The following is a 13,087-nucleotide window of genomic DNA, read 5'->3' as shown; positions in this document are numbered from 1 at the left end:
TTTACAGAAACTGCCAATCGTTCACATATTTTGCAGATTCAAACAGACTTATGCGCCTTAAGACAATGTATCGGTCTTTTAAGTTCGGATGGTGGTGAGTCTGAGACCTTACAAGGGAATCAGGGGATGAGTGTGATAACAAAACTGATTTTTTGTAGCAGTTTGCTAAGTTTCGGAATCTTTTGTTGGCTATTTTAAGTAATTATAAGTCCTTGTCAGTAGAGTGGTCTGGCTATGATGACGTTTTGGCAGTTAGCTGTGAGACTGCAAGAGCAGGCTCTCCTCATGCACCTACCACGGGCATTTATGTTGCAAATTATTTTGCCCTCTGGCGAAGGTCTGTTGCACAGGGTATTAGCAGAGGCTTTTCAGAAACAAGATTCATTGTCTGATATTCGTAAATTAGTTACCAAAGAGAGCATAGGGTTTCGCACGAGAGAGAATTTGTTCCAGGGTTCAAGGGGTGCGAGAATATTTGTTATACTGAAAGCGTGGGCATTTCTTGTTCCACCCTCAACTAGATTTACCTGAAAGCGATAGGGTTCGCGTAGTTTAGAAGGAATGCGACCGCAGTTGTCTAGTGCTCTAAGTAATACCAAAGTCATTTGTTGGTTTGTTTTCTGGTTTCAACAGCAGAATAGTAAACGTGTAGATAATACTAGTGGCGGTTTTGTGTTACCTGAGAAACAGGCATCGAGCGGAGAGTGGCCGCCGCCTGAAACTGATCGGTAGGAGAGGGCAGGTTTTCCGGGCATTTGGTTAGGGATCGTATGCAGTCACGAGGGAACCGGTGATGCCAGGGTATGTGGGCGCGTAGGAAGCATAAGCACGTACCGCGGCATCGCTTGTGTAACATACATTGCATTCATTCTAATCCTTTACCGTTCACTTGTGTAAGTCTGAGTTCCGAACCAGTGTGTACAGTACTGGATGCTGGCTATTCGGTATCATTGTTGGATAGCAAATTTTATCATTGCTATCATAGCGTGGGAGTGTTTGGCCCAATGACCCTAAGATTCCACTTTGGCACTATAAATTGCAGCCTTGTGCTCATGAGAACAGGGGCTTTTCGATTTGAACCGCCTTAGTCCACTTCGGGGAGAGCGTGTTTTGGACGTTTTACAACAGTTTCCTGAAATCCTTACTGACCGGCTAGGGATTACCAGCCGCATTAATATCAGATTCAGTTGACTAATTCCGCCCCTATGTGGCAGACCTTGTGTAGGTTGTCACCTCCAAAATGAGAGCTTCGTCGAATTGTTGATCAACTGTTGGAGGATGATGTTAAATCATCAGTCTCGACTTGTGCTTCCGATTTTCCTGGTGCTTAAGGCAGGGGGGAGCAGGGTACAGGTCGGTTGTTGATTACAGAGCTCTTAATCAGAAAGTTGTCTTTGAATCAGTCTCCATGCCTGATTTAAATAAATGTTTTTAGCGGTTTTCGTGTGTTGCGTTTCTCAATGTCATTGATCTCAATCACGCATACTATAAGATACCGTTAGCTGAGGAATCAAAATATATCAACGCGTTTTGAGCTGATTTAATCTTACATGAATTTCATCGTGTCCCTTTTGGCCCCGTTACCAGGACAGCAGTATTTTCGCGACTACTTGATTCAGTGCTGGGAGACACCAACTTTCGCTGCGTTTATAATTACTTAGACGACGTGGTCATATAGTCAGAGCTTTGAGGAACACCTGCATCGCTTGTCTCAGGTTTTAATTAGACTTAAGGCGCCGGACTTGCCGTCCAAGGTGATTTCATTTTTGGGACGTGGTGTCTAGAGTGCGGCGTGGCGATTGATCAGTCTCGAACCCAAACCATTTATGGTTCAAATGGCTCTGAGCACTATGCGACTCAACTTCTGGGGTCATCAGTCGCCTAGAACTTAGAACTAATTAAACCTAACCAACCTAAGGACATCACACACATCCATGCCCGAGGCAGGATTCGAACCTGCGACCGGAGCGGTCGCTCGGCTCCAGACTGTAGCGCCTAGAACCGCACGGCCACTCCGGCCGGCAAAAACCATTTATGACTTCAAACGTCCCAGAGATAATAAATTGTATTAGGGTGGTAAGTATTTTAGAAAGTAAATTCCCAACTTAACTCTAATAGCTGCCCCACTTAATCAGCTTTTGAAGAAGAAAGAACGTTTCTGTTGGTCATCGGCCCAGGAGGAAGCCTTCAGTGCCTTGAAAAAAAGCTCTTGCGAGTGCACTGGTATTGGCGATTCCTGACACTTTAATGGAAAATTTATTGTGCAGACCGATGCTTCCTATTCGGGAGCAGCTGCGGTGCTTCTTCAGGGGGAACAGGTCGGGTGGAGAACTCTGGCGTATGCGTCACACAGTTTGCACAAGGCAATCAGTAAATACTCTGTTTATGAATTGGAAGTGCTGGCTCTTTAGTTTGCGCTTGAGAGGTTCCACTTTCATCTGGAGCATAAGTCTTTCTGCCCTGAGACAATTAAGCGCCAACTTCGGTGCTGGCTAGACCATGAAAGTCCAGGTGGATCGCACGCTGGGCCATCCAGATTTCTGTCTCTAAGTTTATTGATCAAACATATACGTGGCACAAAAATCATATGGCGGACGCACTAAGTAGGATGTTCCCGGAGGACGAAGGTGGGAAATATCATGAAGCTATAGAATGTGGGATAGTCAGAAGGGGTTGGCGCAGTTTTAACTGAGGTGTCCTTGCTGTTTGGCAATCAGCAGTGTCAGGACCCTGATTTGGCCCAGGTCTGTGAATGGATTGATAAGGGCGAAGCCGTGGAACCGTACTTGCCATCCCGAGACATTCTTTGCTATCGCACCCACTATGACCAAAAACTAAAGATTGTCTTCCTAAGAGTCGGGTACCGAATATTTTTAATTATTTTCATGCTTCCCTATGTTGTGTACGTTTGGATTTAGCTAAAACACTTAATAGGATTAAATAGCATGTTCCGTTGAATGGTTTGGTAAAGGACATTAAGAAGTTGAGGGTGCAATGAGAGTTTGTAAGATGGCTAAGATGAACTGGAACACCAGCAGGGACTGTTGTGTTCCTCACGGGAAGACAGCCCCATGGATAAGTTATTTATTATGTTAGTCCTTTACCTAGTACTAAACACGTTTATCAACACGTATTTGTGACCGTTGATGCAGTTAGTCACTTTATATGGCTTACCTCAGTAAACTAGTCATGGCTTGCGCCACCATTAACCACTTCACCCATATTTTCTCCAGTTTTGGTCTGTGTAAGATCCTAGTTTCTGATAACGTGGCCACATTTCTGTCAGTGCACTTCAACAAGTTTTTTCTATTATGCTATCAAGCATGTTACCATGATAACGTAGTATCTCCAGCCATCCTTCACTGAGCACATTAACCACAATTTAAGTGACTTTAATCATGTATCACGCCAAGAGTCAATCATGATGGTACAGGTTGGTAAGATCGTTGGGATTAGCCTTTAATACCAGCCTTCAAACACATAGATTAACACCTGCACAGTTGATGCTCGGCTATCCTATCAACTCCCCCCTTTCCAACCCGTGGACAATTGGTGATCTCCTATCAGAGAAGATTGACCGTTTTGATACTAAGGTCAAGTGGAGCATGGCCCAGCGTAACACTGCTTGAGCACATCAGAGACAGGTACTAAGGGACAACAGGGGTACTGTGAGTGCTGCCTCCGGGTGGGACATTTAGTTTACGTGTGTAACTTCTGGGCTCAAAGCAAAGACAGTGATGGGATTACAGAGAGGTTGCTTCCTCGTTTTGTGGATCGGTTCATAGGCATGGAAAAGATTTCACCTGTCAGTTTTTGGGTGCAGCATATTAAAACCAAGAAACATATGTGGGTCCTTATTAATCAAATAAAGCCTGATAGTTAAGACAATGTTAATGTTAGGATGTAGGGACTCACTGCTACTCCCCCCCCCCCCCCCCTGCCCATCCCGGTTGTTCTGGTTCTAGGGGGGAGGTTGAGAAGGTCTGTAGTAGATGGCAACAATAACTTCCTTATGCTGAGGTTTGCCTCACTAATAGGGGGTGGGGTGGTGTGGGGTGGGTGAGGCGGAGCCGCGGAGGTTTGAGGAACGCTCACAGATCGTCTCGACGCAGTGAGTACGTTGAGACCATCAAGCGAACCTCGATGTAGTTTTTCTGGCAGAGTACTTGTGCATGGTGATACATGTTGTGGACGATGTTATGTGGAACGGGATACGTGATTAGCAGTGCTAGTGAAGTTATGTGAACCTGTTACGGTGTACCTTTTGTAACGATAAGCGATCATGGCTATTGGTTAGGCCCTGTTTGGAGTCCGTGCATTTGCATGGAAGTTACATCGCAGTATGCTTAATTGGGTGGCCTTGCGGGTGGGCTGCAGAAAAGGTGCTATTCTGAATAGGTTACGGCACTGTGTTGATTTCACCTTGGCTTCACGATGGATGGAGAACAAGACTGGTGGAGTCATTTGAGTTGAGTATCAGGCTTGTTGACGCCGGGTGACTGCTGTTTGGGCAAGTTTCCCTAAATCAGTTAATGCTAATGGTGGTTTTTATATAAATGGAGGGAGAGAGGGGGAGTTAGGGGGAGTAAGGGTCGAGGGGGAGGGAGGGAGGGAGGGGCGAGGGAGGGATAGGGAGAGGGGGAGAGAGAGAGAGAGAGAGAGAGAGAGAGAGAGAGAGAGAGAGAGAGAGAGAGAGAGAGAGAGAGAGAGAGAGAGAGAGAGAGGAGGGGGATGGTACAATCAAAGTTTGTACCTTGCTTCAAGACACTGCAAATGGAATATTAATGCATACGAAATACAAGGGGCAGTGAAACGAAAATAATACTGATGGAGAAAAGGTAAGTAAACTGCTTATTATAAAAAAATATATCTTACTGGCTGGAGTGTGAGCTAATTCCACATCTCCCAAACACATGATCCTATGTTGACCATTGCTTTGCCTCTCCCTTATTTGTTTGCTTTTTTCTTTGGGAGCTTACTTTGCTGCATAAATGAACATCTTTGACAACACACAACAGCATTATTGCTCACATCGGATCTTCCTCATAATTGTCTACTGTGACAGTTTCACAAGATCATAGCATATCTCGATTTTACAGAACTGCTGCCAGCTGAACGTGCACCTCAGATGGACCACAAGATGTCTGGAGTTTTTGTTGGAGTAATTCTGTGCCCTGCGGCAACAAAAGAGGAACAATTCGAATATGAGAGGACACAACAACAAGTGAAGCGAACTAACCACATACTCAGAAGATCGCAGAAACAGCCACGTCACAACCAAGACCATGAGGTATTTTGAATTCGAGACATTGAGTTTATGAGGCAATATCAGTCAGCTTACTTGAAGTCCGGGAAAAGTGTGGTCACAGCGAACTATGTGTATGCACCTACCTCATGGGTAGGCCCGTTGCTGGCAACAAGGTAGCAGTCCGCATTTGCTCTTGTCAGAGCCATCCCCATGCACAAAGTCTGCGCTGTCAATGGCCAATTTTTTTTTTTTCGAAATAGTGGTTAAAACTTCCACTGCCAATACTACCTTAGTTATCACCACAGTGGCGTACACAAGGGATCCCGACATTCTTTTAGGGTAGCGATGTGATGAATCAGATGCTATGGAAAATGTCTTTGCTGGCACGTTTGTGGAAAATTTATTTCCAGTCGATCAATGATAAATTCCTCATATGGATGAATGTGTTCGATTATTTCTGGTTGCTCAAGACATGATAGTGGAGTTTGATCATAGCTGACAAAGTAAGCAGGATAGAAGCATGAAAGCATATGGCCAGAACCTAAAAAAATCTGATGCTACGTCAGATTTCGGCTCTTGCAGCTGAGAATCTGGTATGTGCTATCAACAGCAACACATGAATCTTTGCAGGAAGCTCACAGCTCTTTGACGTAGTACTCAAATCAGACTGATAAATATTTTCACTTATCGAAGAGTTACCATCCTATCAGCCAGCTTCCTACTATGTTGAAGTCTACTGGTCTACTGGTGCCTAGTGGAAGCCAAGCATTTGCTTCTGATCGAGCGTTTTCGTTTCAGTGAAAGATAAGTCACAGCCTTTCAACTCCTGAGATTTGTTGACGAGGTGCTGTGGGCAACGGAGCTTTAATGAGGCCACTGCGGCTTAACGTCTCACACGCTATCGACTTGTTGTAGCTGTGTGCTGCACTACCATTTATGAACACACTGTTCCTCTGACTACAGACTCCAAGCATTGTGCTAGAAATCACTGGCTACCCAGTTAATGCAATTACTGGATTTCATCCGATGCTCTTCATCGCTTATTGCTTTTAGTTATTTATAAGGAGGACGTTTATGAAGGGTAGTCAGAGTAACAACAACCATAAATAAATTATAGAATACTGTTTAGATTCAAAAGGAATTTATATTTTCAGCACACAGATATACAGGCTGCTGCTGTGATGACGTCACAAACTTTCAGAGATGATGGAAAAAGTTAAATTATCATCTTGAGGTAAGGGCTCTAGCCTGGAAGTGACAGTCGAAAGATACAAGCAAAAATCTGCTGAACTGCCGCCTTAGCTTCTTTCACGCAGTTCTCGAACTGAGGACGCCAATTTCCGAATCCAGATCATAACTTACAGAATTCCCGCTTAATATTCCCCAATACCTTCAGTTTCCCCTGTTTATGGACTAGTAACAGCATATGTAACTTGATATCAGTAGGACCGAAAATCCTAAGTCTATGGTACAATAATTATGAATCCCATTTACCTGCACAAGTTTCACAAGCTGCTACCTTTACAACAGTTGTTCAAAATGGCATTCGCCAGCGCCAATGCAGACATGTCATTGTCGTACAAAACTCTGTCGCACCCATTCTAGTACCCTTGTGTCACCTGAACAGTGTTGCAGGCAGCGTGAATTCTTGGCAGGAGCCTCTCTTAGGTCTCGATAAGCATCTCATACACAACACTTTTCACATGGCCCCACCCAAATCAGGTGGGGTGAGAACAGGGCCCTCTCTGTCTATCTGCTTTCCAGAGAGTGTATGATTTTATTTAAATGAAGAAGGTTAAAAACAAATATTAAATGTACAGAGTGCGTTCCATAAGTAATACGACCAATTTTTTTCTGACGCAACGGTACACCACAGGGTGTTGTAAACGGCTGGGCTAAATGGAGGGCGGTGTTAGCTTCAAAACGCTCTCTTTCTCATTCGGGTGCGAGCTGCCGGAGGGTCAGGAAGTGCGTTTCCGTCAACCCCGTATTGAGTTTATGTAACACGGCACAATGGATTACTTCAGCATGCCTTTGGGACTGATTGCTTGTCCAAATCACAAGTTTTCCAATGGCACAATTCGTTCATGGAGGACCGAGAGGAGATCACCGACGAACTTCGCAGTGGACGGCCATCAACCACACGAGTCGACGAAAATGTGACGCATGTGCGCGACTGTTTGAACTCTTGACAGACGGATGAGCATTCAATTGATAGCATAAACTCTAAACATGTCAAAAACAACCGTTTTCCACATTGTGACCGAAGATTTGAACATGAGAAAGGTGTGTGCTAAACTCGTCCCAAAAGTGTTGACCGACGAACACAAGCACATGCGAGTGCTATGGTGCCGAGAAATGTTGGAAATGTGTGAAAAATGTTGGAAATGTGTGAAAATGATCCTCTTTTTTTTTAAAAACTCAGTTGTCACTGGTGACGTGTCGTAGATTTTTGATTACGACCCTGAGACAAAAAGGCAGAGTTCAGAGTGGCACACCCCCATCGTCGCCCCGTCCCAAGAAGGCACGCATGAGCAAGTCCAGGATCAAAACCATGCTCACTGTCTTCTTTGACGTCAGAGGCATTGTCCAACACGAGTTCATACCTACCGGGACTACAGTGAACTCAGCTTTCTACTTAGAAGCGTTCAAAAGACTGAAAAGGAGGGTCTCGCGCTGCCGAAGCGACATCAAGGACACGTGGAAAGTTCACCACGACAACTCGCAGAGTCACACCGCCTTCATTGTCAACGACATCCTGGCCAGGATCAAGACCCCATTGATTCCCCAGCCTTCCTACAGTCCTGACCTGGCTCCTGCTGACTTGTTTTTGTTTCCTCGGTTAAAAGGAGTCATGAAGGGAAAACATTGGGACACGATTGAAAGCATCTAGGCGCATGTTACATCAGCTCTAAAAAAACATTCCGGAAAAGGCATTCCAGGATGCCTTCCAGGCACGGAAACACCGCCTCCAGAAGTGTATCGACGCAAGAGGGAGCTATTTTGAAAATATTTGATTATTTGTACGAATATATACAATAAATGATTTTTATGAATTGGGTCGTATTACTTATGGAACGCACTTTGTATGTACCACATCTAAGTGCATTAGAGGAGTGTAACAGGATGGAGGGGAGAGATGTGTGAGGTAGAAATGCAAGGAAAGGTAGGTAGTCGGATTGTGTTCATACATTTCCCTGCTTCACAGGTCTACAAACTGAAGGTACAGCAGGTGACTTCTCAAATTACCTATGCCACTGTATTGCAGGAAGCAACTACGGGGTGTTTCTTGAAGCTGAACGGACCCTCCACGGCGTGCCTTACGAATTACTGATGACACAGTGCGCAAACATGCCTGCGGTGAGGGGGCAGGGGCGGGGAGCGTTTATTATGCACGAAGTGCGTTAACGCAAAATGGGAAGCAGATATTACTCACTAACGCAAGTAACATGTATAGACAGCATCTACGTAAATATTTGCACACTGTTCTACTATGCCAGAGGGAAAAAGAATCCTTAACCATTTTTTTCGGCAGCTGTAGCGTTCTTCTAGGAAAGGCAAACCACGAGAACGGCTCACTTTTCAGTTTACAGACAGTCTAATGCTCCCCAGCAGTTCCTGTCCAATTGTCTTATGCTAATAGACAAAATAACTTCAATGAGCTTGTATTTATATAGTGGAGTTACTTTCAGCTCATTGAGTACTTAGCTTAGTTGTGGTTGTTAAGTGATCTGCTGTGTAAAAAGGCTGGAGCCGTCGTCATCTTTTTCGCCATACTGAAGAGCATTTTCCAAGTGTAATATGCTCTCAATACGTATTCAAAAAATGTCGATTTCAATGTCTCCAATATTGCTGTCTGGAACCTTCTACAGCATGAGGTATCAAATACATAAACCCAGCCTCTGCTCTCTCAAAATCTGAAGAAGCCCAGAGGGTTAGATTCCCCCCTTTGCAGTAGGAATAGATCGCCTAGGGGTCAGAAATTTCAGATATTCCAACGTAAGTCAAGTAATGCATTACAGAAAATTGCTGTTCTAGACATGGAACATACACTGTGGATGTATGATAACTGGCGCCTGTCAGTGCAGCCAACTCTACAAAGGCTATGAATTCCTGAAAGGAAAAGATTAATGCGGTCTACCACTAGTACAATTAATAGTGAGAGAAGAGAGGTAACTTCTTCGCCATTCGCGAATTCACCCGAAGTGACTAAAACATAATTACATGCGTTTACAATATGTCGACGGGGAAAGCAGCAAGGAGCCACATTTACCAGTCCAATGCTTTTCTCATCAGCACTACACAGGTCACAGAAAACATCACACTTACAACTTAAACACACAGACACGTCTATTACATAAAATCTCGCTTAATAATTGCAAAAAAGAAGTCACGTAATAAACTGAAATTAGCTTCACTATTTACTGTAAACACGTTCTCAGTGGGGTTATTCTGTCTATCCACATAAGCGAACTGGACAGGAAATTCCTGGGGGTTATAGTCAATATGTAAACTAAAAATCGAACGGTGTTCATAGTGGAGGAAGTCAATACAGCTGCTATACTGGACGACTAAAAATTAATTTCCCCTCTACCAGTCTATATCTACATCTACATCCATACTCCGCAAGCCACCTGACGGTGTGTGGCGGAGGGTACCCTGGGTACCTCTATCGGTTCTCCCTTCTATTCCAGCCTGGTATTGTTCGTGGAAAGAAAGATTGTCGGTATGCCTCTGTGTGGGCTCTAATCTCTCTGATTTTATCCTCATGGTCTCTTCGCGAGATATACGTACGAGGGAGCAATATACTACTTGACTTCTCAGTGAAGGTATGTTCGCGAAATTTCAAAAAAAAGCCCGTACCGAGCTACTGAACGACTCTCTTGCAGAGTCTTCCGCTGGAGTTTATCACTCATCTCCGAACGCATTCGCGATTACTACAAGATCCTGTAACGAAGCGCGCAGAGATTTACGCAAGTTCTGTCTTTATGCCTTAATTGCATTAGTATACTAGTAACTAATATCTCCTACCCAAGTAGCTTTAACGTGCTCTGGGGAAAATAAACACTATCGTCCCCCCCCCCCCCCTCCTCCTCCAGGGCATGTCTGCGCACTGCGTCGCCCGTGATTCACAAGGCACGCTGTGGAGCGTTTGTATAACTTCGTGAGACACCCTGCAGTCGCTTCTTGTGACATAGATAGCATGGAGAGTCACCTGCTTGAACTTCAGTTTCAGACTTATGAAGGAGGAATTTGCACAAACACAATTCGGTGACCTGCTTTCCATAGTGCTTCTATCCCACACATTTCCTTCCTCCTCCCTGTTACACTCTCCTGAACACAGTTTATCCTAAAATACGGCTCTACTGCTCATAAATGTGCTGAACACAGCTAATATTTGATTTTAACCCACTTCATTTAAAAATGAATATAACTTTTATACCGTATGAACAATATTTTTAGTTCAGAAATGGTTCGAAAACTGCGATTATGGTTCCGCATCAGCTGTAGAATATTTCAGAACAAATGAAAGCTTGTGCCGGAGCGGGACTCAAAGCCGGATTTCCCAACTGTCGCAAGTGGTCGCCTTGACTGCTTTGGGTCGCTCCCGGAACACGTTCGAATATCCAAACTTTCACTTGTCCTGGTGTCTACATCCTTCAGTGCACGCATTATACTACCGTGATTCCGACACACGTTGAGACACTGTTTTTCCATCGTCACATTGTCCTGCTACGGTACGAAATAATGTACTGTAATGCAGTGTCTGGGTAACACTAAATAGCCCGCAGCAATGTTCCTTTGGAGATGCAGGCACCAGTAACCTCTGTGTGTATTTTAGCGGCACTATATGAAATCCTGGTATTCTATAGAATGCCTAGTTAATGTTTAGATAGAATGCCCGATAGATTTAGGCAAACTGTGAAATACAAGTTTTTTGTGGAGATGTATTGAATGCCTAGGAAAAGTATGTTACAATTCCTATGCATTATACTGAATGACCAGTACCATTTACTCAAAGGGTTAAGGGTATACGGAACGCCCTATGCTTACAATGTTAAATTGAGCTAAAAGTTAGGAACATTTTCTCATTTGTTATTCGGACGATACTCTTGTTTTTTCCACAGAACGCAGAGATATGTTCTGCTTTTATGCTGAATTATTAATTTTGAAAAAAATCCATATCACATGGTTCACACACTCATTTGGATTTTGAGTCCGGCCATGAAGACATTTCTTTAGTAGACTAATATCTGCGAGGTCTCGGAATATTGGTTTTATTTCATCCATTATGGCAGGTGATGAGGGTGATTGTATTGTTTCTTAGTTACCTTGCCTCTGTTGTACTTGCACCAACTATCGTCTCCTTTTGGACATAGCCCATGTTGGGGATTCTCGTTGTTTAAAGCTGTATCAAAAAAGAGCCCAGACTGCTCTTCTCATTAATTCTGCATCTGCTGTATTCTGTCTTATTGCTAAACCATAGCACTTCTAAATGTGACCTATTGTAGCATCTGTCTATTTTTCTCATCTAAAATTTTTCCATCGCTCAATTTCTTGCTTTCATGCTAGCCATGAGCCATCGAAGTCTTGATTCCATCCTTTTCTGAACATGGCCAACACACTCCAGTTTGGAAATTTTCACATCGTTAACATAGGGTCTCAGTTCCTCAATTTCTTCGAAAGCCTTTGAGTCACCATCTCCAAGATAATTTATGTATCTGATGTTGTACCATTTTACTAAGCGTTGATGAATTCTTCTTACACCAGTAACTTCCATACCACCACTTGATCCATAGTAAGTTGCCATGCACTCCTCTTCATGTTTATTTTTCATTTTCTCCTTGCATTTGCAATGCTTGGAAAGTATTGCCACATCAACTACCTTACCAGTCTCCACACTTGTAGCTGTTACAACACCCTTCAGAGATGTGTGGCTTCTCTTCTGCCTGCTTCCATCAAAAGCTATGGACAAATCTCTGCTATTACTATTTTCAACAACTGCTTCCTCAACAACATCTTTCATGTTCCTGTGCCACATCTTCTACAGCAGAGCCTATTGCAATTATGTGTTTGTTAAATTTTGAAGGTGGAGGAGGGAGGATCATCACACCACACAACATGGCACCTGCACCCCTGCCCTTTCCTATACACCGTAATCCATAAACCAGTCTAATGTTTATATCGTATAGTTTACCTGTATCTGCAGTAATATGTGAGGAATTAAAGAAAGTAACAATGTGATTGCAATAACTGCACATCAACTCTAATTCACAAGCAAGTCCTACATGTAAGTTTGTTTTCAATGAAACACCACCTTTCCACATTGTTTGCAGCACACATTGTTCTCCAAAACGTCTGATAATAAAGAGATGTTAATTACCTCATATTTTGTAGTCCCAGCATTTAGTTTCTTGTATTCTTCATCAATTGCAGCTAGTTTTCTTCTTGAAGCACTTTCCGGTGTAGTGGCAGCAGCATCACTCAATGTATCACTACCAGTGTTGAGGTTAGTCGCTACTGGGACATCAGATACTGATGCAGATGAATCAGACGAATTCTTAGTACACTTTACTTTCTTGCGCCAATCCACACGCTTTCTAAATACCTTCAGACTAGGTCTTGGCATGTTGAAGAAAAGAAAACTCAATGACTTCTCCACATAGGACTTTCACAACAATGACATGGATGTACTTACAAAGGAAACAATACAAATGGTGGAGAATCTATTGTCAACTGTCTAGCAGTGTAGCCAACAGAAAAGCTAACTCTCTTGTGCTCAATTATATCTCTGACAAGACTGTCTATATCAGGTGTATTTCGTGTCTCATATACAAG

At 43.5% G+C, this 13,087-nt stretch overlaps 1 protein-coding gene across 1 annotated transcript in view; it reads right to left on the bottom strand.

Annotated features, from left to right (window-relative positions):
* LOC126355534 (translation initiation factor IF-2-like) overlaps nt 1–12,878 on the bottom strand; it is a 179,067-nt gene extending 166,189 nt beyond the window's left edge. The window contains exon 1 of the mRNA XM_050005880.1: nt 12,633–12,878. Within this exon, the coding sequence (XP_049861837.1) occupies nt 12,633–12,878 (246 nt within the window). The remainder of the gene's footprint in view (nt 1–12,632) is intronic.
* Nucleotides 12,879–13,087: the final 209 nt, after the last annotated feature.

Source organism: Schistocerca gregaria, chromosome 3 (assembly GCF_023897955.1).
Source record: "Schistocerca gregaria isolate iqSchGreg1 chromosome 3, iqSchGreg1.2, whole genome shotgun sequence".
NCBI classification, from domain to species: Eukaryota; Metazoa; Arthropoda; class Insecta; order Orthoptera; family Acrididae; genus Schistocerca; species Schistocerca gregaria.
Note: the sequence above shows the minus strand (reverse complement) of the source record. Positions and strands in the feature narration are given on the sequence as shown.